Source organism: Anas acuta, chromosome 5 (genome assembly GCF_963932015.1).
Source record: "Anas acuta chromosome 5, bAnaAcu1.1, whole genome shotgun sequence".
NCBI lineage: Eukaryota > Metazoa > Chordata > Aves > Anseriformes > Anatidae > Anas > Anas acuta.
Genome location: NC_088983.1, coordinates 18435256 through 18460763, shown reverse-complemented (window position 1 = coordinate 18460763; position 25508 = coordinate 18435256). Strand labels below are relative to the sequence as shown.

At 38.9% G+C, this 25508-nt stretch overlaps 1 protein-coding gene across 3 annotated transcripts; it reads left to right on the top strand.

The window, feature by feature from the left end:
• Window positions 1-1805: 1805 nt before the first annotated feature.
• ZC3H14 (zinc finger CCCH-type containing 14) lies at window positions 1806-24207 on the top strand. Of its 3 annotated transcripts, none has more exons than XM_068682993.1 (17): window positions 1807-1959; window positions 2535-2577; window positions 5458-5572; window positions 8532-8572; window positions 8934-9129; window positions 9434-9854; window positions 11682-11842; window positions 13072-13172; window positions 15022-15177; window positions 16636-16710; window positions 17189-17345; window positions 19002-19225; window positions 20390-20510; window positions 21278-21414; window positions 22467-22561; window positions 23150-23256; window positions 23932-24207. In XM_068682993.1, exons 1-17 carry the CDS (start codon window positions 1924-1926, stop codon window positions 23936-23938), a joined length of 2193 nt encoding a protein of 730 aa, XP_068539094.1. In that variant the 5' UTR covers window positions 1807-1923; the 3' UTR covers window positions 23939-24207. The 3 variants fall into 3 exon arrangements, with proteins under 3 accessions (XP_068539096.1, XP_068539094.1, XP_068539095.1); XM_068682994.1 differs by lacking the exon at window positions 1807-1959 and adding an exon at window positions 2006-2278; XM_068682995.1 differs by lacking the exon at window positions 15022-15177 and having other exon boundaries at window positions 1806-1959.
• Window positions 24208-25508: the final 1301 nt, after the last annotated feature.

Genomic DNA, 25508 nt, shown 5'->3' with positions numbered 1-25508 from the left:
GGATGCTAAAACAATGAAGAATTCATGTAGAAAAATAATCTTTATTTACTCACTGGCCATGCAAAACAGTGACTTCATGAACTGAAAAGACAGAATACATCTGACTCTACATGTGATTCTTAAAGCTAAACAAATTCACTTTATTTATCACTTCTATGTTTTGGCTCTGTGAAACTTCCCTGTTTTTCATCATTTATTATTTGTAAAAAAGTGGAGAGCTTGGCCTTAATACATCATTATATGCTTCTTGAAGGTAAAAAGAAATGAGGTGGAACTAATAGAAGGTTCTAGAAAAATAAGCATACAACAGGTCTACTGCATGCTTGAAGCCTGAAATTTCATGCTTGCAAGGTTTATTTTTACATATAAGGCACTGTAAAATGTTCTACCAAATAACTAATAAAAGTGGATGGTTTTCCTACACATTATACAGTGCTGAACTTAAAGTAGTGAGCTTCTGTTGTTAGTCAGAAAAGATGATTTTTTTGGAACATATTTTTGTGAATTTATAATTCTATTAATTAGTTGATGAATAGATATAATTCATATTTATGTCATTCAGTAATTTTCCATTCCAATAATAAAGTAATGCAACATATTTGAAATCTTAACAAAGCAAAATGTATCTGTTAAAAGTTAAAATGGAATGTTATAATTAAGCTATTCTGTTACTTGTTGTATCTCACTGTGGTACCAGTATGTTTTAAGTATGGTCAAGCAAACAGCTTAGATCATTAGCATTAATTAGTATAAGCTGTCCCTGTATTATGCTTGGTTTGTATTGGGAGCAGTGATGCAGAAAGAGATTAATGCAGTTGTTGCCACTGGGTAAAATAAGCTCCAAGCATTGGTACTGTTTTAAAAGATCCTGTATATGTGCATGCTGGGCTTTCTGTAATGGTGCTGCCCACTAGATCTGTGCTCCTGGATGAAGTGATGCTGCAACAGTGGTGCAGGAGATAAAGGATGTGACTTGAACATGACTTCTTTCCTATTTACTGTGACCTGCTTTGCCGGCTTTCCTCTCCTCCCTCAGCAAGTGATCCCTCATGTAAAGACTAGGGGATGATGAAGCCTCTGTGTTTAAGGCAGAAACTTTACTTTTGTCAGTGAAGCTGTGAAGAATGTGCATTATTTTAAGGCTTCTTATATGATTACATTGCATTACATACACACTCATTGATCATTAGAATCACAGAATTGTTAAGGTTGGAAAAGACCTCCAAGATCACCCTGTCCAACCATCACCCTACTACCAATGTCACCCACTAACCCATGTCCCTGAGAACCACGTCCAACCTTTCCTTGAACACCCCCAGGGACGGTGACTCCACCACCTCCCTGGGCAACCCATTCCAATGCCTGACTGCTCTTTCTGACAGAAATGTCTCCTCATTTCCAACCTGAACCTCCCCTGGTGCAACTTGAAGCCATTCCCTCTAGTCCTATCACTAGTTATCTGTGAAAAGGGGCCAACCCCCAGCTCCCCACACCTTCCTTTCAGGTAGCTGTAGAGAGCAATGTGGTCTCCCCCAAGCCTCTTCTCCAGACCAAACACCCCCAGCTCCCTCAGCTGCTCCCCACAGGACTTGTGCTCCAGGCCCTTCGCCAGCTTCGTAGCCCTGCTCTGGACACACTCCAGGGCCTCCTGTGGTGAGGGCCCAGAGCTGACCCCACTACACTACAAAGCAGGAGGGGGGCGCAGGAAGGCGACGAGGACGGGCGGGAGGCGAGCGGAGCCCCTCCCGCCCGCGGCTCGGCGCAGCCCGGGACTCGCCGCCCTCTCGGGGCCGGGCCGTGCGGTGCGAGGGGAGGCGGCGCGGAGGCCGGGCCGCGTCCCGCCAGGGGGCGCCGCAGGCGGAGGCCGGGCGCTGTGCGGCGCTGCCGGGGCCTGGGCGGGAGGCGAGCGGGGAGGCCGCGGCCATGGAGATCGGCACCGAGATCAGCCGCAAGATCCGGGTGAGGGGCGCCGCGGCGAGGGGCCGGGATCCCCCCGGCGGGGCGAGCGCGGACGGGGTAACGGGGGGCTGCGGGAGGCAGGCGGGAGGGTGGCCGCTGCCGCTCTGCCTGCAGCTCCCCCTGCCCCTGCCCGCTGGGAGGCTCGGGCCGCAATGCCCCGGGGCAGGGGCTGCCAGCCGCTGCCTCCGGGCGCTCACACGCCGCAGCCCCCGGCAGGGTGCCGGTGCCGAGCCGGGGGTGACCTTTTCCGAACCCTCCGGGGCTGTTCTCATCTATTACTGGCGCAATTCGTCGGCCTCTGCGCGCCCCGTGAGACCGGGTGGTCCCTGCTGAGGGGGGGGGCCGGGGGCGGTGTGGGGGTGGAATTGGGGCGGGGGGCGGGGGGCGAGGCTGCCGCGGGCCTCAGCGCCCCGCTGCCGGCAGCTGCCGCGACCTGCGGGCGGGAACCGGGCCTCGGCCAGGGCAAAGCCTTCGGTGGGCAGCGAGGAAAACTTCATCGAGAGGGCGTCGCGCTGGTTTGCGGTTCCAGGCACTTTGTTGTTCCGTCCCTCACATGCTGTTTCGTTGCCTTTTAGGGGGCTATAAAAGGAAAGTTGCAGGAGCTGGGGGCTTATGTTGGTAAGTTTTACTTCGTGGTCAGCCCATGTTTGTTGTTGTTCAACAGGAAACCAGGAGCGGGTTAATGCAATTTGCTGGATCAGCGAATTTACCCATAATTAATTGTGTTACTGCATACAGAAACCCCAAGCGTGAGGTCAATTACCTGAAGTGCTGGACTAATGTGGAAAAAAAAAAAAAGACTTCACAAAATGTGTAGTCTTAGGCATAAGAGGACACCGTATGTGGACATTGGTGAATGAAGAGCTAAAAGGAAATTAGCTAACAGTCTCTCCCCCTTCGGTGAGATACAGATCCAAGGGATTTGAAAGAAACAAACAAACAACGATGTGTCTTTGTGAATATTTAAGGGGAGTTCTATGAGGTGCAAAAAGAAACATTACATGAAGTAAAATGCTTGCATATGACAGCAGTTACCTGTGGCCACTCTGAGATGGAGTTAGTCTTTCTTAGTTGTCTTTTCAAAAGCATTTTGGATTTCAAGTATTTGTCAGAATTAGGAGAAAGGATATTACAGTGAGACAGTCAGGTTGACTGTTTTAGGAGTTGGAAGGGCCATGTCAGAAACAGTATGTAGCACAACTCTATGAAACATAAGAACTTGACTGTTAAGGAGAAAACCAAGAGCTACCTTACGCTAATGTTGATGAAATAACATGTTATGAAATCATAGAGATAGGATCAAGGTTTTGTTTTGAATGTGAAGGGACGTGTATGGGCAGTGTGGATTGCTTTGAGTTGATTTTTTGAGCTTAGCAGTGTCCAAGGAACCATGTTTAGAATTTTTTTCTTTGTGAGGTCTTCTTTGTCACCATCTCAAGTTGTTTTATTTCAGTTACCAATTTTTTAATAATCATTTCAGGTTTCATTTGATTCTTTGTCTTCTTTTTCTTGCATTTTTGAAAAAAAATCTTCCTTATATCTCATATGAAGATGCAAGTAGAACGCTAGTGATCTCTGATTCCAATTATGGATAATTATTCCTTCTCTGGTTTTCTTTTTTTTTCCTGTTTCTTGTTTTCAGAAGACAGTTCCCAAGATCATCATCCAATGTCTGCCTTGTCTTCTCAGTCAGCTTCTAAACTTCTTCAAATAGCTGTATTCTTTATTGACAAGTCTGGCCTCCCTTGGCCTCTTTTTTTTGTTTTTAATCCACTGTTTCCTAATTTCTGTTGTCTTTCAGCTTTCTTTTCTTGACTGGAGGATTAGAGACAACTTTCCAAATAATGCTTTTCAAGAATCCTCTATTTGTTCTTGTAGGAAACTGGTAAAAATCTTTTCTTCCTCATTCCAACTCATGTGAGCAAGAACCATGCTTTTGTTTCTGTAACTGCTCATACTTTTTTTTCAGAAAGTCTTCTAGACAAAGACATGCTGGAAATTGTTGTCTAGAACTTACTAAAGAAGAATTCACATTTGTCAAAGTAAAGGTAGTTAAATACTCATCAACTCTAAAAATGATCAGAAGGCTGTGGTTTTACATACAATTTAAGTTAACACAAGCCAACACAATCACAGAGAGCAGTAGTCATGTTCTTTCTGCCCTTCTTCTGTTGTCCTGTTGCAAGTAATTGTGCTAACTCATGTTTTGATCTATACTTAAAATTACTTTATATATTGAACCACCTGAGGAGCAGGTCAAGTTTAAAAGTAGCTTGGCCAAAAAATAAAATTAATTTTAATATCAGTGAGTTCCTTGATCTGGATGCACATCCAGCTTGTGCAACTTGTAGCATACATTAAAAAATAAAATAAAGTAAAGAAAAGTTATAGTTCAGGCTAGAAGTGTATTATGCTGGAACACCTGAGTAGTGACAGTGGAGTGCAGGTGTGTATGAATGTCTTTTCTGTGCTGTAGGAGATACAGAATACATGAGATATAGAGTAAATGCAATTCCTTTGATTTATATTTTGATTTCTATTTAAGATTTTTAATTTTTAGGTCTTTATAACGTGTGCAGATTTAACTTGATTAATTGAGTACAAGTATATTAGGGCTTTAGTGCAAGTTCACTATTTGAAGTGGATTTCCAGCTGTTCTGACGTTCTGTTCTTAGGTTCATGCCATGGAGCGGTATTGCAGAGCATGAGGTGTTTGATTAAATAAATTAAAATATGCACTCAAAAAGCATATCTAATGCCCTCAAGCAACAATTGTCTGTTCAGTCTTTCAGAATAGACCAGAGCTAGGGTAAATAAGAAGCCAAATACCAACATCACCAAACCTTTATTGCGTTAGACTCCCAACACTTTCCTACCAATTCTGGTTGGTAGGGGAACCCTGTTTCCATCAGTGGAAATAGATTTCACGTGGTGTGTGAAACTGCATACAGGGGGAAGATAGAGAATCAGACTTTCAGGGTTGCTGTGTTTTGTTTTGTTATTTTTAATGACCTGATATTCAGCGTTTTTTGTAGATGGAAAATCTGGAAGTTGCTATGGTTTTGATTTGTTCAAAGCACAGATCAGAAAGGAGTATTTATTAGTTTGGTCTTTCATAAGGGTAAGGTGCTGCGTTTGGCAATATTTGAAGTAGTGAAAATCGTAGATGCTTGTTAGTGTTCCAGTAAAAGGATTCGAGCAACAGAGTGGCTTTCTTTTATCTTGTCCTTTTTGTTTTATTTACTTACTTTTTAAATGCTTTGATCTTATTTTCAGCTTCTGCTCTACTGAAGTTGACGATCTTTTATTTTTCACTTGTGACTGAAAGTCCTATTAAACCTTCAGATGAAGTGGAAGCCTTGTTAATTTCCTGATCTAACAATCTGCCTACAGAGGCCTTGTAGGAAAACTGGAAAAAAAGCTCTGATAACTTGTTTAAGGATCTATTTAATCTGTTATGCTTTCTTATACTTCATAACATATTTCTCTTTCTATTAGATGAAGAACTCCCTGATTACATTATGGTTATGGTGGCCAATAAGAAGAGCCAGGAGCAGATGACAGAGGACCTTTCTCTTTTCCTTGGAAACAATACTGTCAGGTTTACTGTATGGTATGTTTGTAAGCTGCTTGTCACACTTCTTATCAGTAATTGGGACTCTTTTCTATAATTGAGCTGTGAGAAAATAAACAGTTAGTTATCCTCCCATTGTGCAATTTACATTAATAAAACCTTTTTACTTTAATAAATATTTTTTATTCTGTCAGTTGTTCGGCTATTGCAGTGATTATTAAGTGTCACAGGAGGCTGGAGGGCTTGTATTCTTTATTTGCTCATAAGCTCGGTCACATTTTTGAAGTTTGCTCAGGTAAGTGAGGGCCAAATGTTGACTGAAAAAAAAATAATCCTACAAAGCCCACTCTGAGCGTGGGAGCTCTGTATTCTGCAGTAAGTTCTTTAAAGGTAGTTATTTAAAAAACAGCTTACTTGCTTTTATGCTAATAGTGCTTCAGATTGCTGTAGTACAGAGGAATCAGAGGACAGATGAGCAGTGACTCTAATTCTGTATACCGTCTTTGACAAGGCTTAGCACCAAATGTTTAGGTATTCCCACCTCTCAGGCTATTTATTTATCGCCATCACCCAGCTATACAAAACAAAAGTAGAACCCCAGAATTGTTGTGAAGAGGACAAATGAGCAACAGATGAACTTTTTTTTTCCCCCCTAAACTCCTGACAGTTGTGTATTAATTCTAATGCACGAGAACTTTAGCCAGTACAGTATTTCTCATGCATTTTCTGCTACTTTAACCTCCAGGTTTCAAAGTAGCCAGACAGACTCTTCAAACAGATGTCGCTCCAGAGATTTTATTTAGGCTTTCAGAGCTGTGTATTTTTTCAAGTTAATCTCATTTTTGAGTCTTTAATCTAATATAGTTGTAAGGAACATTACTTTGATTTGTACAGATGAGAGAAGTATTGCATTTTTCTTGCTTTTTCTGATTTCTTTCTTCATATTTTTCATACTGAGTAATTACATTCATTTCCAGTATGTCTGTGTGATTAGTCAGGTTCTCCTTTATTTGTTTAGGAGCTTTTATGCAATTAAATAGCAAAGAGGAAACATTGTAGAAGTTGGGTATGTTATTAAGCCATAAACATTGACAAAGAGTAAAAATTAGTTCCAGTTATAACAATTAACAGTATTAATTATTTAAACCAATGTATTTCTATGTGACATGGGCATAATTTAAGTTTGCTTTCAAAGTTTTCATTTTTTTTTTTTGGCATTTGTCAAAAATACAGGAAAAGTGAGTGCAATTAACAATGTACCCCCTTTTTTTTCAATTTAAAGTTACAGTGTATATACCTGCTTTTTTTCCCTTTTTTGACCTACCTAGATAACATTTTTGGCATTTACTGTGGCAGTAAGTCATGCAGTTGTAGGAATGTTGGGAATCAGTTAGACAAATTAACAGACTGATGAGTTTAACTCTAGTACTAGGATTTTCTCTGAATCTCTGCATGCAAAGAAATAACACGATAATATGTAGCAGAACAGTTATGGCTTTGTAGATTAAACTAGATTAATATATTAATAGTAGATTAATAATGACATAAAATGAATTTTGACAGAAGAGAGAAATCAAATTTTTTTTTTTTTGTATTTGGAAATGGATATCAACTATATGTAGATGTTATACCTTCCACTGGTTTTGATGATTGCTGTTTAAATTCCCCATGTAATGAGTCTTGTCATTCAGTTCAGTATCTCCATTTGTTACTAAATACAAGTTCTATTTCAGAATACTTTCTCAGATAATGAAGTAGGTATTGGTTAAAAGAAAGAAAGGAGAACAAGATAAATGTATGCAGTAAGATATATAAGGACTGGTGGAGAAAAAAGTTACATAGTGGTATAGTTGGGAGCTTTCTATGGTTTTGTTTGTTTTTGTTTATTCATTTGGTTTGTTTTTTCTTTTAAAAGCAAGACACAAGTATTACATTCTTAAGTGCTGAGTCCCTGGCTAAGTTAAATACTCAACAAGGTCTTCCTTCCTTGGTAGCTCTCTGTAGCTGGTAATTCTGGGTCATCTAGCAAAAGTTTCACAGCAGCTCTGTGGCAGAGCTGGCATTCCTGCTGGTTGGCCAGCACTTCATACTCTGAACCAAGTGTCAGGTCAGATATCCATAGATCAGCGTGAAAGCTGATACACCATGGTCACATCAGCAGAGTTCAGCTGACAACATTTTTAACAGGCTTCTAATGAAAAGCCTTCCATATATTGCTATGCAGTTTTACTTTTCCCAGTTTTCAATATGATTTTGTTCCTTGACACCTTTCTAATACTCAGCCTAAATTATGGAGATGCCCAGGATCAGATTTGAACTCTAGGATATGCACTTAAATGTATGTGTTTTTTTGTTTTTTTTCTCTCTGTAATGAGTGTATTTTTAAAGGACTATTTTGTAGCCTTTTAATTTTCTATATTGCTTCAGCGTGGTGCCTTTTTCACAGGCAAACAGCAAATTTGGTACCTCGCTGAAAAGTATTGCTCAGCAATATGTCTCAAAGAATATTGTTGATATAAACAAAGCATGTTGGAAGAATCCTAAGTAAATTAAGTACTTTAAATTGTGTATTTTTTAGGTTTCTATTTAGAGTTATCTTTAACTTCGCTGTAATTGAAGTTTCATATATGAAGTAAAATTCTAGCCTATACTCTACGATTCTAACTTAGTTTGAGTCAGTCCTTTTGAAGACATTTAATTCACATTGTTGATTGTAGTGGAACAGTAGAAAGTACTGGCTTTAATTTGGTAAATGAACAAAGTGCCAAAAGTAACTGATGTGATGAATACCTTAACTGCATCTATGAAGTTCACTCACTCATTTAAGCTCTTCCTTAAACCCAACATTATCAGTTAATGGCAAGTGAAGCCGTGGATAAATGAGATGCATATTATAGGGTGGGGAAAGGTTGTTTCTGAAAGATTATCATTCTGAATTAAAGTTCTTCTGTTTCTCCTTTTTTCTTTTGCTTCCTTCTCTGCCTGCTGTCTATTTCAGGCTCCATGGTGTTTTGGATAAGCTACGGTCTGTGACTACTGGTAAGTAAGAAAATGAATTTTGAGTGGAACCAGGTTTATCTTTTAATGTAGTGTTGCACATCTAGTTAGTTTCCACTAAGATCTTAGCTGACTGTTTTGTTAGTTTTAAATCTCAGTGGTATTTTTGGGTCCTGACTTTTTAGAAGATGGGCTTTTATTTTTGTTTTGAGACAAAGAATTTATTTCCAAGTCCAAAATTTAATCCTGAGCATTTTTTCCTGATGTTTTGAACTGAAAACTCCTTAGATTGTTCTGTTTACATCTGGGCAATGTCCTGTTTGTTACATTTACCTTGATACATTTATTGCAAAATCCCTATTGCTGTGCTTGGATATAAAATGAAAGGTACCTGTTTTTGCAGAACCAACAAGCGTAAAATCTTCAGAATCTAACATCTTTGAGAGCAACCTTCCTTCCAGCAAAAGTAGTTCATGTGCGAGTGATGAGAGGAGGCGTGAGGATGCCTTGCCACCTCTTGCGGTTTCCAGCACACGGACAGAAAGAAATGACGCCAGAGTTTCCACCAGTTCACAGGAACAAAGAAATGCTGCTTCACGGTAAAGCCACTGATTGGTTCTTGACACAGGTTAAGACTTTAGGAGTTGCGTGACTGTGGTAGTCATTGTGAAGCATTCCTATAATTTGTTAAATAAAAACCTTAAATCAGGAACTCAGTTCTATTTCTTTAAGTAACAGATGTGCTTAGATTAATTAACCAAACTAAAAATAGGGATCAGTGTGTTAGATATGCATGAGAAATAATACCTTCATGATTCTTCCCATCTGGCTTTGTTTAAAAAGCCAGAATTTTCCAGAGCTTTACTTGCAGAGGTATTATTTGGCAATTTCTTATTTTAACAGGCAGTCTTCTGAAGATGGTTCTGCATCCCGCTTAATGTCTACAGTCAAGCCTTTGAGGGAACTGTCACCTTCTGAAGCTGTAATTGACATTAAACCTGAACCAGATGATCTAATTGATGAAGACCTAAACTTTGTGCAGGAGAATCCTTTGTCCCGGAAAAAACCTACTGTAACTGTAACTTACGGTTCTTCTCGTCCTACTGCTGAAATCTACCGGCCACCAGGCAGCAGGAGTGCAGATGGCAGTGCGCACGTGCACAGATTGTCCCAGCAGGGCACCTTGCAGGGGAGCCGGCAGTTAGACACGCAAAGCTGCAGGTCCTTGGAAACGGTCCAGCTGTGCAATCCAGAAGCATTTGGCAGCTTAGCAGAGAGCTACAGGCCCACCTCCAAACTTAGTGCTGATAAAGTAGGCAGCGAGGTTAGTATGATCTAAACTGTTGCTGTATTTCACGCTTGCTAGGAGCCTAAATTTCTGTGTACACTCTTCCCATAAAGTCTTCACCTCAGAGAAATCAGAGGATTTCTGTTACTGGTACGAGGAGGTTTGGGATTTCATTCTCTAGGTCCAGTGTTAAGTAGAGATTGCATAGCTTAGTGTCATCGCTTCACTGATTGCTGTAGAGCTGAGTTAATTAGCTTGCACATCTTCATGCCATATTGGGCTGGACTAATGAGCTGGCACGTTGTTACGATGCGTGTAACGAATCAGAAGGAATCATTTTGATCTCTGGATCATTGAAGTAAATCTGTATTTTTTGGGGTGCTGTTTATTTGTAACTATGCTAGGTACATCTTAGTCTCTAACAGCCAGATGTATTGCTTTTTAGTATTGTTTTACAACTTAGAGCCATGGCATTTAAGCACTTTTTGGGGCGGGTTTTGTACAACCATAAACTAAAAGCTGATTGCTGCCTTACTCACTTGAGAAGCCAGACTGACCCAGGCAGAATGATAGTCCCAGGTGATGGTTTTAAGACTACCCATATGAAACAGCTAAGAGCCCTTCTGTAAGTGGAATGAAGATTGTTACGGCTGCTAATTTTGTGATGAAGCAGAAATTTGACTTACATTATATTCCAGCTGCATCTGTGTTTCTACTGTGTGTATTGTTCTCTGCTGCTGCTTACATAGCCCTTTAAAAAAGAACAGTGTTTTTTATTCAGAAATGTAGAATGCAGAGATGTGTGCAGATGTCCTTACTTTCTAAGCTGTGGAAGTGAGAATGAGAATACAGTGACTTATTTAAGGCCGTACATACATTCTCCACAAACGAGAGTCACATCTCCCCTTGACAATGTTAGAAAAAGGTCTGTGACAATTTTCTTCAGTTACTATTTCATTAATAATATCCTGAAGAGGGCTCTTTCAGAAGTGTTTCGTGGAACTTTGATGTACTCTGCTGACTCCTCAGACGAGTGCTTGTGGTTTGGGAAGTTTTTTTTAAAAAGGTCTTTTATTTTATTTTAATTGCATGTATCTTATGTGTTAGTGTAGTCCAGGTCTATTCCTTAGGATGTTTTTTCCTCTTTGGAGGATACATGATCAATTAAAGGATACCATCTGCATACCTATCAGCCAGGTGTCTCGTTGTGCTCCTGTGTAGATCAGTGCTGAGTGATGGTTCTTTTAGGAAGCATTGTTAGGTGTTTGCTCCAATGCTTTTGCATGGGCTAGCATTCAAATTTGTCACTATTACATGCTTTGTAGTGGTGGTGAGTGACTCTCAGAAAAGGGAACTTGCACTTCCTGAGCTGGACCACGCTGGCTCCTCCGCAAGGCAGCTACCATCCTTTGGAATGTGTCAGCTTGCTAGAAGTTAATCTTTATACCAATCTAAGAATTAGAGCTACTACAGAGGAGAAAGTCATTCTCAGTTATTTCATTTTTCTCCATAAAACTTTTAATAGTTGCATCTTTAAGGCTGTTGTGAGTTGCATTGGAAAACCCTCCTCTTTCTTTAGATGTTTGATAAATTGTCTTTAGTCTTTCTTCTCCTTCTCTAAGTGTTGCTTTACTTTCACATTTTACTGTCACATTTTTAATGAGATTTCAGTGTAAGTGTAGCTGATTTTCACGCTCTAAGTGCTGTCACTTGTTTCTGCACATTATCTATTAGTCTTAGATTCATGCAATTTGAATGGAAGTTCTCCATCTTCTGGTTGTAAGTAGAATAGCAAAGTTTTCTTTGCTGTCTTACTAATGTTTTATGCTAAATGAAGTATTTTGGCTGTTCTGTTTGTTGTAGGAAGAAAGCTCCAGGAAGAGAAGGTTGCCTGTTGTAAGCTCAGTAGTCAAAGTGAAAAAATTCTGTAATGATGGTGAGGAGGAGGAGGAGGAAGAAGAATATGGGTCACGAACAGGAAGCATCTCTAGCAGTGTGTCTGTACCTGCAAAGCCAGAAAGAAGGTACTTAAGATTTCAGGGATTCTATGCTGTTTCCAGAAAAAAATAGTGAACAAAATCTTTGAAAGAGAAAGTTGATAAAAACTGTCTGTGGTTTTGAAAATTGACAGAAAAAAATCAATAAGCCATCGTTATATTTCATACTGTCTCCCGCCTCTATGGGTGAGATGTCTCGTTATACTACCTTTTTTCCACTAACTTTAAAACCTGTTTTTATTGTTCTGCATAAACTGTGAAATGTGAGTGTGAAATTTTACGCTATTTGGGAAAAGTTTACTGTTAAAAGAATGTTAATGTTAGCAAGTTTCAGACCAGGTATTTAACATGGTATCATAATTTTCCTAGGAGTTTTGGTTATTTTCTTTTACTTCAGGAATAGTTTTCAAACCAAATAGCTCTGATCAGACAAATCTGATTCTCTTGTACACCAAGCCTTTTGACATGGTTCCAGTCTCTGTTACTTTAAAACAAAAAAAACAAGCAAGTGGGATTTGTGAATATGTTTCATTGAAATTTCCTTCTTTCTGTTACTCTATTCTTTAAGATTATTTTATCTTTTCCAAAAAAAATAAGTTTTTTCTTTTTTCTTCTTTTTCCCCCTTTCCAATTCTGTCTGAATGTCAGGTGTCAGTCAAGGTCCATTAGTGGTGTTTATCTGACAACAGTAAGAGGAAAAATGTTTAAGCTAGGAAAGAGTTGGTTCTACTGATCTGCAAGGCTAGCTTGTAGAAGATTTGTTTGAAGCTGATACACTTTATTGAATTTATCTTCAACACCGCAGCATGTCTGTTTGATTTGAACTTACTATTGTCAGTATTCAAAAAGAAACAGAAAGCCTTTTTTTACAGTTAACATGTTTTTGATAGTTAGTTTTCCTCCAGATCCTGCTGTACAACATGGCTGTGTAATTAATTAGTGCCAACACAGACTTGGTAACAGGAATGTGGGGGGCAGAGGCAGAAGTTGTGCCTTTCAGATGTTGCACGTTTATACAGCAGCTTACATGTGAGATAAAATCAGGCCTCTGGACTTCCATTTTTGAGAGCATTTTGTATATCCCTGTCCATTCAGAGAATAGATTAACAAGTTGAAAACAAACATCCAAAAAGTGAAGTTTTAAATGCTGATTTCCGTCTGTATTATGTGTAACTTGTTAACGTGTTGAAATATTTGTGTTTAGCACGGATACAGTTGCTGTTGCAATTACAGTTACTTTTTTTCATCTCCCTTAGACCTTCACTTCCACCATCCAAACAAGCCAATAAGAACTTAATACTGAAAGCAATCTCTGAAGCACAGGAATCGGTTACAAAAACAACTAATTATTCCACAGGTAATTAGCATCGTTTTTGTTTGTGCTGAGCTTTAATACTTCCAAGCTCCGTTTTATGAATCCAAGCTAAACATAGCACTTAAAGATCAAACACAATGTTAAATAGTGCATGTCAGTGATACACGTAAAGCATTTTCCGTGTCCTGTGTACATTGCAGTAATGTTCAGTGATGAATTATGAAAGCATGAACAAGGGAGGAAAGAGATTTTTAAAATACATTAATCATGATAATGAATCTGTAACGTGCAGAGAGACAAATAGGAAGCACCAGAAGTTTTCTAAAATGTGAATAGATGCTGAGGAGAAAGTGCTCAGTGTTAGCCATGTTGTTGGAGCTAATTGTTTGCTGTTGTTTCTCTTTCTTCCTGAGAGGGGAGGAGAAAAAAGCCAAACAGCAAAAAATCAAAATACACTGGGTATAGGTAATTAAAGTAACTACTGAGTGATATGTCAGCCTGTATCCTCTTCAAGCCAGGAGGTTGCAGTTTTAGTTCAGTGGTTTTAGATACAGAGTTGCACTTGGTACAGCAACTGAGCAGTTAGCTGCCTGTGTGATGGCATTCAGCTTCCTTAGCTAGGAAGGACTTAAAATGAAGAAGGGCAAATCTAGGTGATAACCTCGTGTGCTGTCATTTCATGGGATGTTAATAAATCCAGTGCTGTCAGCATGAAGCATTGCGTGTTGGCAGCAAAGGAGCATTCACTGAACTACCCAAACCATGACTTTGTGCTGTCTGAAGCAAGTCTGAGTGCTGTCCAAAATCTCTGGCCTGCTCTCTCTCAAAACCTACAAACTAACTGTAAGAAACATTTATCTTCCTTCCACGTTAACAAATTGACAAAATGCCATTGTGAACTTGTTGCTTGTTTTATTGTAGTTACTTGTATTTTCAAGGTTGTGTGAGTACTGGTATGTTGTTTTAGAGGTATGAGATATGTGATAGAGTTATCGATGTTCAAAAGTTCTTGAATTGGAAGAGATGTCAGTGCATGTTACACACTGGATATAGTGAGCTGGTTTTAAATCAGAGTAAATTGTATAGATTGGTAGTAAAGATTGTTGCCAAACGTAGAACTGAAGAAAAATTAACAAAGGGGTGTTCTAATGAATGTGATTTAATGCTGAGATATTTCATATCTGTTTATTTTGAATGGAATGTAGAAATTAACTAATTTGCAATCTGTGGGGAAAACAAAGCAGTAAGATCATAAATGATAAACCCAGTACTGAGCAATACCTTAATTATACGTGTCAGAGGTTATGATATGATATTCAGCCAAGAAAAGAATATGCTTAGCTTTTTACAACCAGTTCTAACAATCTTGGCAGAAGCCAGGCAAAGATGCCAACCTGTCATCCTGTCATACCCCCAGATTCCATGCTACTGTCATCAGGTTTTATATTCTGTTTGCAAGCAACTTAGCACAGGGTTTCTGGGACTGTGAGAAGTACATCTTGATAATCCAAGATTGCTCATATGGAAGAAGGTGGAATAAAAAGTGGTTTCAGTACCAGAAGAAAGTTTTTAGCAAAATAGTCCTGTGTAGTGATGAATAGGTGAGGTCACTAATCCTTCTCATGCTGCATCTCAGCTTTTGGTAGCAGATTCAGTTTTGTCTCACAACTAGGCATTCAACTACATGAGCTACAGCTCACTGAGTGTTCTGTGCACATCCACGCATGTGCTTTCACGGTGAGGATCTTACAGGTAGCTAAAGACCTTTTTTGTCTAAACGGATGCTTGAGGTTTTTTTTTTTTTGTAACTTAGAGTGATTTTATCATCATAGGTAAAAATAGTACTGTTGGGTGATTGGGTTATATATAAATGATTTACCTTTATTTAAAGTTCCACAGAAACAAACTGTTCCAGTTGCACCAAGAGCTCGAATTAGCCCAGAAGAATCTCAGTTAGAAGTAATCCATGTGCAGAGCAGGATCCCCACTCTGAGTTCTCAGCTTCAAGTAGAAGAGCCAAAGGAGCAGACAGCGGAAGGCATACAAGGTCATCTGATAATATTCTTTAAAAGTTTATACCAGCAAATGTCACTTTACAGCAGGCTGAGAAGAGGAAAGAAATGCTTGTAATTTTTAAGTCAGCATCAGGAGTTGTGTGTGGAAATGGCCTGAAAACCAGTTAACTTTATGAAGTGTGGCTGCAGTGTGTATCTATATGCATGGATAACCTCAGATGAATTACTCAGTGAGCGAATTCTAGCATATTGCCGAAGAATAATTTTGCAATAAGTGGATTTATCTATTTATATTGGGGTGACTTATCTTTTCTCAGTCCTTTGTGCTTTTTCCTTGATACGTTGTAGGAGTAATGCTGTCATAAAGCTTGTGGGAGACAGTTAAGATACTGTATGTTTGGAACAATTTGTAGCATTTGAAGTATCAAAAGATTCTTTCCGAAGTGGTGTTATCACACAATTAGTTTGTTTTACTTTGTTGTGTTGGTATTAGAGCACTGTAGTTGCTGTTACAGGATGGCTGATATCAGGGTAACTGTGTGAACAGTAAGCTATATTTTACTTCTGTTAAGAAACTCCTGGAAGGAAAATGGCATAATATATGAAAGTAATCAAAGTATCTTTTCAGCATGAAAGAAACCTGTGCGTGGGTGTTAACAAGGAATTGCAGAAGTAAAGTGGTAGGAAAAGGCTTCTGTAAGGAGTTAGTTTACTCTTACTGAGTATTTAGATTGTTGTGCAAAATTTGGTTTAAGAGCTTTGTTACATCAACTCACATAAACATTCCTTATTGAAACAAAAGGACCTATTTTTTTAGTCTCTTATTTTTTGTATGGATGTATGTGGCATCTTTCTGCCAACATAAAATATTTGGAATTGTATCTGTAAAATACGTAAGAAGCTTTCTCAGTTTTTGAGTTAACATATAGAAAATACTTAGCATAAATACTTTGGCTCTTTTCCAACTGAAATGGAAATGAAAGCTTACTTAAGAAACTTAGAGAAAGCAAAATACTTTTCTCAAACCATCAGTCAAATGTAGGATGTTCCCGTTATGATTTGTTTCTCCTTTTATGAGAAGACCATAAAGTAGTCCCTTGTAGTTAGCTGCTTTCCTATGTGTGTTCTCTGAATGGTCAGCACCTTCACAAAGGAGGAGGAAAGAACTTGGCCTTTGTAAGTTCCATATCCACAGACCAAGTTTGCACTGAGTCATAATAGTGGGAAAGAGTCGTTCAGTATTGGGATTTTGCCATGCCATCTGTCTGGAGAAAACTTGTTATTTCTGAAACACAATGGAGAGGGGTTCTTAACTATGAGAATGGTGGACTTTTTCTGGGAGTTGTAAACGTGTTTTGATCTTTCTTAATCAGAAGAACTAGGGGAGCATATGTTTCAGTTCTATAGTTTCATTTATAGTGTTATTCATTAATCTAGAGTTTCATTTTTGACATGTAGTAAAATATGTTCCTAATTTCTGTTTATTTTAGGAGCTGAACAAAAGGAACTCTCTTCTCGGCTCCAGGTTGATCCTGTGATAGACGATACCTTGCAAGTAACTCCAGGTTAAAGCTTGTGATCTTTTTATTCCTAAAGAAAAATAGCTCATTCTCAGATTGAATGCCAATGGTCTGGAAATGCTAAAATGAAATTTTGTTTTCAGTTAATTTACTGTTTTCAGTATTTTCCCAGTCTCTGTGTCTAAGGAAAATAAGTGTTACATCAGTATGTGTTCAAAGCCTGGGAGGAGTTGTGTGTATGGGTCTTTAGTGCTGTTTCAGCACTGCGTTGTTACAGGCCAGTACAAAGTTTCCTGATCAGGCCTAATATGGGCTATGGCTCCTGCTTTTGTGGAATAAGCAAGGAAGTAAAAATGTTTTCTGGAAGTTGCTGCTAAGAATTTTAAACAAAAGAGAATTAGCTCATTGGCATGTAAACCTTTAATTTACATACTTTGATTTTTAATTATGCCCAAAGGTAGAGTACAATTACATGATCGTTGTTATCTGTCTTATTTTCTATGTAATTTTTCTCCCATTTCAGACTACTATGATGCAGAATCTATGGTCCATACAGATACTAGGTCATTTATCCTGAAGAAGCCCAAATTATCTGAGGAAATACTGCCACAGAATCAGCAACTAGGAAAGAGGGCTACCGAGGCGATACGAGTACTCTCAGGGCGTCTAATACAGACACGGTAAAACATTTTAATTTTTTTTTAGGACTCTTACTAGTCAGAATGTTTGCTTGAGATTTAGTGGAATAATTGATCCATTCCTGTGATTTATAGGTTAGGTGAAGATCTGGGTAATCATGGAAAATGGATCGACAGTGAATAGTGGGGTGAGCGAAAGCAGGGGCAAAGCCCCAAAAATGCTTTTAAATTGAAAAGAATTCCCATGGCCAGCTGTACTGTGAGCTTGTCTTTGGTTTTCAAGAAAACAGAAGAAAGAACTGAATAGGCTTCTGCTTCTGTGTTTTTATCATAGCTGTTCAGATTTTTGAAATCTTAAGTATGTAGTTGTTTTGCATAAATAGCCTTTAGTTTACATCTGTTCCACCTTGAGATTACATTTCTTCATGAAGCCCCTTTCTGGGGGGAAGACAGCACATTCTCTGCATAGCTCAGTACCATAAGAAAAGAAACAAGTAGTATGGAGACAGGTGTTTTAAGGCATGTTACAAGTTCAGCCAAGAGAAGTTTAAAGTTCTCTTCAGTTGCAAAGGATGTGTTGTAGATGTCTTTTCATTTACTCTAAAGAATGAACAGTGCATACTTTTCTAATTCATTAAAGGACCTGGTATTCCTGCTTCCAAGTAGTTTTATCTGTGTTTGTGTGCACCTTACCTGTTAAGTGAAAATCACCCAGAGCAACATGAGTGTGGACTGCTGTGCTCTCTCACTGTGTTAGATAAACTTAAGCTTCGTTCCTGTGGTTGGCTTTAAACAGCCTGTGTTAACTAAAAATGAAAACAATGATGAACAAACCAAAAGGATAACTAACAGTTGGCAGCTGGGACTTTGTGCTACAAGACAGAAGTGAATTTTTGCTTCTGAACAGAACTGTTTCTGACTGTTTAACTTCAGACTCCTGGCTAGTCATGCTGTTAGTGTTGCTTTTCTCTCTTTTTAGAGGCATTATAGACTGTAGTTGCTTTTAGCCTGATTTCATGGATAAGCGAGGTTTATAGTTACCAAATATGTAGAATCATCCCATTCAGGAAATCACTTGGGTGAAATGTATGGGATAGTGGAAGAGTGGAGAAAACATGTGTGCATCTCCTGTTTGTTTTTTTTTTTGTTTTACTCTTTATCGCCTTTGACTGCTGTCAGATACAGGGTGTAACAGGCTAGATTGATCTTTTGGTCAGGCTGAGCATTAAAGTTCTTAGTGTCAGTATTTCAAGACTCTTTTCACCCAAAAAACTTCTATGCCCATTGTTTCTGTGTTTTTGAGGAGACACTTGGTTTTTGTGTTAAAAAGGTCATGATTGCAGGAACGTTTTTACCCTCGCTTTTTTGGTCTCAAAAGTGTAAATTCCTGAAAAGGCTAATCACTTTCCTTTATTCAAGTGTGTCAGTAAATGAGCTTTTTGATCAAGCCATTAAGCAGAATGCAACAAACAGAAATGTTGCAATGCCAAAGTCTGTGTTGTGTGCCAGTGTATTCTGTGTTACTTCCCAGTGCTTCAGAGACACCACAAGGCAAACTTTTAATCCAAGTCTTTTATTGTTAGTCTTAAAAGAAAGTTTCGTTACTGTGTTACTCTCTAGCTTGTACTGCTAGTTGTTAGTACAACTCACTTTTTGGCTAAGGAGGCTTGAATAAAAATCTGTTTCTTTGTTTGATAGAGACCAGCTTGCACAGCCAGAGAAACCTGCTAGTCCCAAGTTCATCGTGACGCTGGATGGTGTGCCCAGTCCACCAGGATACCTTTCAGATCAAGAAGAGGAAGATATGTGCATAACTGAAGGATTAAAGCCAGTTACCCAAAATATTTGTGCAGGCAAAGGATTAAAAGGCCTTCGAGCACAGCAGATGCAGATTGTAACCAGGCAGCTAGAGAGCTCTGATGGTAATTACTGGTTCCAGCAGGATATGGTACTAATGTGGTGGTTTGATTGTGGGTAGAACTCCTGGGCATTATCATTCATGAAAAATCAAAGTTATGGTATTTATTTTTTGTATGAGAACATCCTTTAGGCAAGTGGTTGTAGTTCAGTGGCCTCACATAGTTAGAGGCCTTTGTCCTTGATAAAGGAGAGCGTTCCTGCACATAGGTAACTCTCCACACTGGTCAGTACTGGTAATTTTTGTTTTCCTTTAAAAATGTAGTTTTCCTTCACTGGCAGAAATCTGCACTTCTGGGTAGCCCAGTATCATTTGTCCCCATGCCGATGGACAGATTTTATGTTTTGCTGTGCTTTGAACTTTAACAGATATGTCAGTTGGCATTAACCTTAATGCTTCTGTCTGGATTCATGATACCAAGAGCTGCCTTTCAAGTGTAAGGTGTTGGCAGAGTTCAGTTGCTGGAATCTCTAAAAGTAGAACTGAAGCAGTACATGATTTTATCTGAACGCTGTTTATTTGGGATATCTTTTGAATACCGTGGGAAATCATTGGCTGAAGCATGTATTTCAATTGCTTAGAACTCTGTTTTGAAACCGTGATGAAAAATATAGAGGATATTGTTTTACTGTACACCTGTTGTATACTTGCCTTAAGGTTATGCTTGGATTCAGGTTTTTAGTTTTCTTATGAAAACCTTTATTTTCCACAGTAACACTGCATCCAACATTTCTGAATTAAATTAAGAGTAATTGATATTCTGTAGAGAACTCTACAGCTGGATCCAGGTATCTTCGAATCTGTAACACAATTATGGGAGACCTGTGGGGGAGATTAAGTACTGTAGGAGTTTTAAGTTCGTGTCCCTTCCATTCCACTGGCTTGAAGAAAGGAAGCAGGGCTCTGTTAACACATGGCTCAGCAGAACAGCGTAACTGAAGTTCAGCTGAAGAATGTTTTTCTTAGTCTTGTCTTACTGAGACCTGGTCTCTTTGACTTGTACCTCTGTTTGGATTTGTGAGTAAATTGAATTAAGACTTATCAACAATTGAGCTAAAGGGGGAGAGCAGGAAATATTTTTAATTCTAATTATGCTACACTATGTAAGTCAAAATGTATGTGCAACCACAAAGGTCTCAGATTGACCATTTTATTCTTTCTTTTGTAGTGGAAATGGAACAATTGAACATGCTGCAAAAACAGGAGAAGGTGCTTGAGCGCTGCAAGTACTGGCCTGCTTGTAAAAATGGAGACGAGTGTGTGTACCATCACCCCACGCTACCTTGCAAGTGAGTAGCACAAAGCTCATCCACTTGACGTTGTGTTATTCTTTTTACTTCAGTGCTCCAAATGTCCCTTCTGTGTTAGTAAACATTCCAAGGCAGTGTGAATGTGTTACAGTAGTGACGGCAACCAGGTAATGGGCACTCTTCTGCTAGACCTCACGATGCTTTTCAGTGTGTTAGGGTACCATTATTTGGTGATGCAGTAATTTTCAGTTTGAAAGCAAAGGTTAACTTGGGAATGTGCACTGTGCATTGGACTTCTCTTGCACAAGCTGCAACAGCCTAGAAGAATAATTTTTGTTTTGAGATAAGCGTTACCAGCTTGGGTGGCTTCATTTACTCAAAAATTAGAATTTTCCTTTAAAATCCAACATACCTAAATTTATTAACATTTTCTCTTCATGAATGAGCCCTATTACTCTGGGATTCTGTGCCCTCTTCTCTCCGCATGCAAATGTCTGAATTCACAGTGCCTTTGCTGCTCTACCCTACACAGTAAGTCTTAGCTCGCAACAGGCAGCTTGCCACCAAACTCCACAGAGTGTGAAGTAGTTCACTTATTTACTGCACGTAAGAAGTTTATACAGGGGAAGTGAATGCAGGTCAGGTAGTGTATGTCACATGTCCACATATTACTGTGGAAGTAACCAACATGCACATGCAAGCCCTGCTGTAGTTTTCAACGTTGTGCGATGTTCTGGCCTTCGCGTGCAACAGCTGCTTGATTTTCCTCTGAGTATGAGCTGACGTCTGAATTTCTTTTCCCTCAGAGTTTTTCCTAACTGCAAGTTTGCTGATAAATGCTTGTTCATCCATCCGAATTGTAAATACGATGCAAAGTGCACCAAGCCAGACTGCCCTTACACTCACGCCAGTCGAAGGAACCCCCTCCCGCCTCCCAAACCAGGTGAGACAAACCACCTCTTGTTTGCCTGAGCCTTGCTGAACGTGCTGACGGGAGAATAGCGTGCTGGAAGCAGGAACTGACATCAGTGAAAAAAATATTTTTTTGCTTGATATCACTTAATTTTCTTGGAAGTTATTAATGTTAGATGAATCCGGTGTTACAGCAAAACCTGTGTTTGCATTCAGAAACCCCCCTGAATGCTGTTAGGCAAGAGTCTGTATGGAATCTTACCCTCTGTCCAAAGCACAAGTAGTCCCTTTTGATGGAGGGGCTAGCCAGCGTTGCAGTTCTGTTCAAATTTCTTTCTCAGACTGGATTCGTGTGTTACCAAGAGCTTATGACACAAAGTGGAAGTTTCTGCCTTTGAACTATATGAACATTTTTTTTTCTTTAATCACGCTCTAGGAGTTAACTTTATGTAATGATGAGATGACTTTCAGAGAGTGAGGTTGCCCAGTGAATGCAATTGCTGTGCTTGAAATGTTGGTTGGTATTCCTGAACTCTTGAGCAGTGCCAAGGCAGAGGGCCTCTACACCACTGAAGCTGTGATCTTTTGGAAGTGGTGTAGCCCTGACTCACAGTATGGCATGGTTTTGTTACGGGGCCAGAAGGCAGAGCACAATGTGCTTATCTCCTGTGTCAGTTCCAGCAGCTCCTGTGTATTCCTGGAAAGTGCGCTGCCTGCACTTCTCACTCCTGTTAGCTTAAACTAGCAGGCTTCCGGCTGGCTAAATTCACCACAGGAATTCTTCTGCCTACAAGGATCACCACATAATTTGTTGGAAGCTTTGCCCATGACCACGGCACCTCTGTTGTGCAATGGTGAAGAGCCGAGGCTAACAATTACCTGATAGCCCTGTTGTACCACAGGATGAGATCCACTTAGTATGCTGTAACAGAGGCTCCCCATGTTTTTTGCGGAGCTTTGTTATATTATAAAATGTGATTTCTTGTGAAATGGTTGAGATACTTAATTTTTTTGTGGAATCATATTAAAAAAAACCACAACAGTTTATTCTGATTCAGGTACTGTTCTTTTCTTTTCTGTTAGTACCGCTACCCACACAGTCTCCATCCTCCAGTAGTCCGCTGTGCAAGTTCTTTCCTGCCTGTAAAAAAATGGAATGCCCATTTTACCACCCAAAAGTAAGAATTCTCTCTTATGTCTTTCCTTCTTTTCTATGAAAATACTTGAAATATGCTACTTTGAGTCAGGAAATATCATTAGCATGACTTCTTGCTTTTACTTTTCACATTTTAACTCAGGTAATTTTATACAGGACAATTGTGCCTGCACATATTTTTTTATACCAGTAAGTTTAGTGCTTTTATTTATTTTTTTTAATCTCTAACGGTGCTGAATTGGGACTGGGTGCCCAGGGCTCTGTTCACGGATATTAGCCAGATAGCTTTTCCACAGCATTATCTGAAAGAGAGAGGAGCGCCCATGTGCATGGGTCAATTGACACTGCTTTGTAAACTCCTAAAGCAAGGCAGTTTCACCTGTCATTTCAGCTGGGGGTATGGAGCATTTAACTCACAGTTAATATCGGTGAAAAAGGATTTCCCCCTGGCACTGGGTTGAACGGATAGCAGTAGCCTACAAAGCTATTGATTCAATTATCAGAGAGATCATACAGTAAAACAAATTTTCATGTAACTTTTGAGGTTAGCTTGTTTGGGAGTGCAGAAGGCAACGTTGAGTAACCTCTTCTAAAATGCTTTCATTTTTAGCATTGTAGGTTTAATACCCAGTGCACAAGGCCAGACTGCACTTTCTACCATCCAACTATTACTGTACCTCCACGCCATGCCTTGAAATGGACTCGAACCCAAACCAGGTAAGTGTTGTTGTTTTTTTTAATTCTTCTTAGTTAAGTCTAGGGGCTCCAGCCTTACAGATACTTATGTCACAAATGTAATCTTAGAGAAGTCAAGTGTGGGTGATCAATAGCCAAGACTGTGTGAAGGAAGATACCTGTTACAGCCCTTTCGTTTAAGAGAGCTTTGTACTGTCTGTTTTTAGTATCTCAAACATTTTCAAACATTTCTTAATGTTATGCAGTGCTGGAAAACAAGCGCCCTGAAGTTAGGATTGGGCAGAGGTACTAGAATCCTGACCTAGACATGTCATGCTTACCACCACAAGTTTTAGTGGAATAAAGCTGAAAATCCAACACCAATTATTCTGTACTATGGTTTTATCTTCTGTCCAACCTGTCTTTACCACAAAATGTTCTGAGGCTTCTCTGCAGTGTTTGTGAACAGGGCAGTTCTCTGTTCAGGCCAGGAGGTTTTCTTCCTGTCATCTATCCACAATTTCATAAATACGCATCAAAATTCCCAAATCTGCGGTCATCAGCCTATCTTAAAGATACTCAGACTGCCTGAGTCTCTTATTCCACCTAATCTCATTTGAAAAGGTCTTAATTGCCACAGGGGTAACAGTTCTCAAATCACCTTTACAGAATTGGAGGGTGGTTACTTAGGGGAATTGTTTCTCTCTTTCCCCTCAGTGAATGATGAGGATACAACTGGGGACTGAACTTTGCTTCCTTCGGCCGGTAGCAGAAAAGACAATTAACTGCCAGGGGCACAGGATGTAAGAAAAATTCATGCATTTTGAACTTTTAATATACATTGTTTTCATAAAACAAAGTTGATTGCATACTTGAAATGTCTCTAATTTTCCAAGTTTGTAAGTTTGAGCAGTTTTACATTTTTTTTACACTGTAAGATGTCTGTGTAAGAATAGATTTACTTTAAATTCCATTAAAAACTTTCAAAGCACAGCCTGTGTTCTATTTGAGTAATGTTTCTCATTTAAGATTAGGTGTGTTGAAATTGTTAGGAAGTTTATTCCTGTATTCAGGTCATACTATAATTTTTTTTTCTTATTTTTTAATCAGCTGTTTGGTATGATGTATGAAACTGTCCTGGCAAACATTGAACTCCTTAGCTGTCTTTTCCTTGTGAATGAGTAATGGGGTATCATTTCCATGTAATGGTCATCATACCTCTGCTACTTTCTTAAACAGGGGCAAGCAAGGGCACAAAAATGTTTCATAAGTGAGAACAATGAAACAGTGATGGTGTGCTCAGTTCAGAAACCCTAGGAAATTAAATAACACTTTACTTGAAAGTAAATGGTTTCAGGTATCTTCATTTATAATTGGAAGACAAAGTCTCTCTCCGAATCTGTTTCTGAACTTTTTTTTTTCCTTCCAACACTTCTTCCTACTGGACACACTTTGTAAACAACTCATATGAAGAAGCTTCTGTGAAAATTCCCAGTGGGTTACCATATGTATATTAACGACTGTTTGTAATAATGGAAAATGTTGAGCGGTAAGATGAACGCACTTTTTTATTAAATTTTCTATCTTTTGGGGAACTACATTTTCACAAAAATATACAAAAGAATTTATTTTTACAAATATTTACATTATATATCAGGAAACAATAAGAGCTACATATTTTTAAATTAAATTTGACAAATATAGTCTTGAATTCTGAAACTTAATGCTCCAGGAAAGCATTTTTAAAATTGTTTGTGAAATAAAGTACTCAAGGCTTATATTCAAATTTAAAAAAATCTTAATGCAAAAATCTGACATTTAATTTTATATATATGTATATATATATATATATAATATATATATACCTTAAATAAACATACAACATTGTTACAGGGGATAGATGTTCATGGTGGAAACCAAAATGGAGTACACTTAAAACCATGATCCTTATTACAGTAATACATGACCATACCTTTGGACTAGTTCAAAATATATATATATATTTTTTTGGTTAAAGCAAAAGGGACTCTCTGACACACTCCATAATGAAACACAACAAATCTAAACAGACAACTGGATTTTAAGCTTAAAGTACTACAGTAAAATATTTTCCTAAGGTGACCTGATGGGAGTAGAGTAGCAGAGGACAGGCTCTTGCTTCATAAGGAATAATGCTGAAATATTTTTTTTCTTGTGTTGTTTTCTGTAGAATTTTCCAACGCCTTCATTAGCTGCCCTTGCAGAAATAGCTGCCACCATGAAGCTATTTTTCTTTTTCAGTGTGAGATGAGAAG

Excerpts from the sequence above, each read along its gene's own strand:
- ZC3H14 (XM_068682993.1), top strand. The coding sequence starts at position 1,924 with ATGGAGATCGGCACCGAGATCAGCCGCAAGATCCGG. Across the intron at positions 8,573-8,933 it reads GCTACGGTCTGTGACTACTG|AACCAACAAGCGTAAAATCT; the intron begins GTAAGTAAGAAA and ends CTGTTTTTGCAG. Across the intron at positions 20,511-21,277 it reads CACCCCACGCTACCTTGCAA|AGTTTTTCCTAACTGCAAGT; the intron begins GTGAGTAGCACA and ends CTTTTCCCTCAG.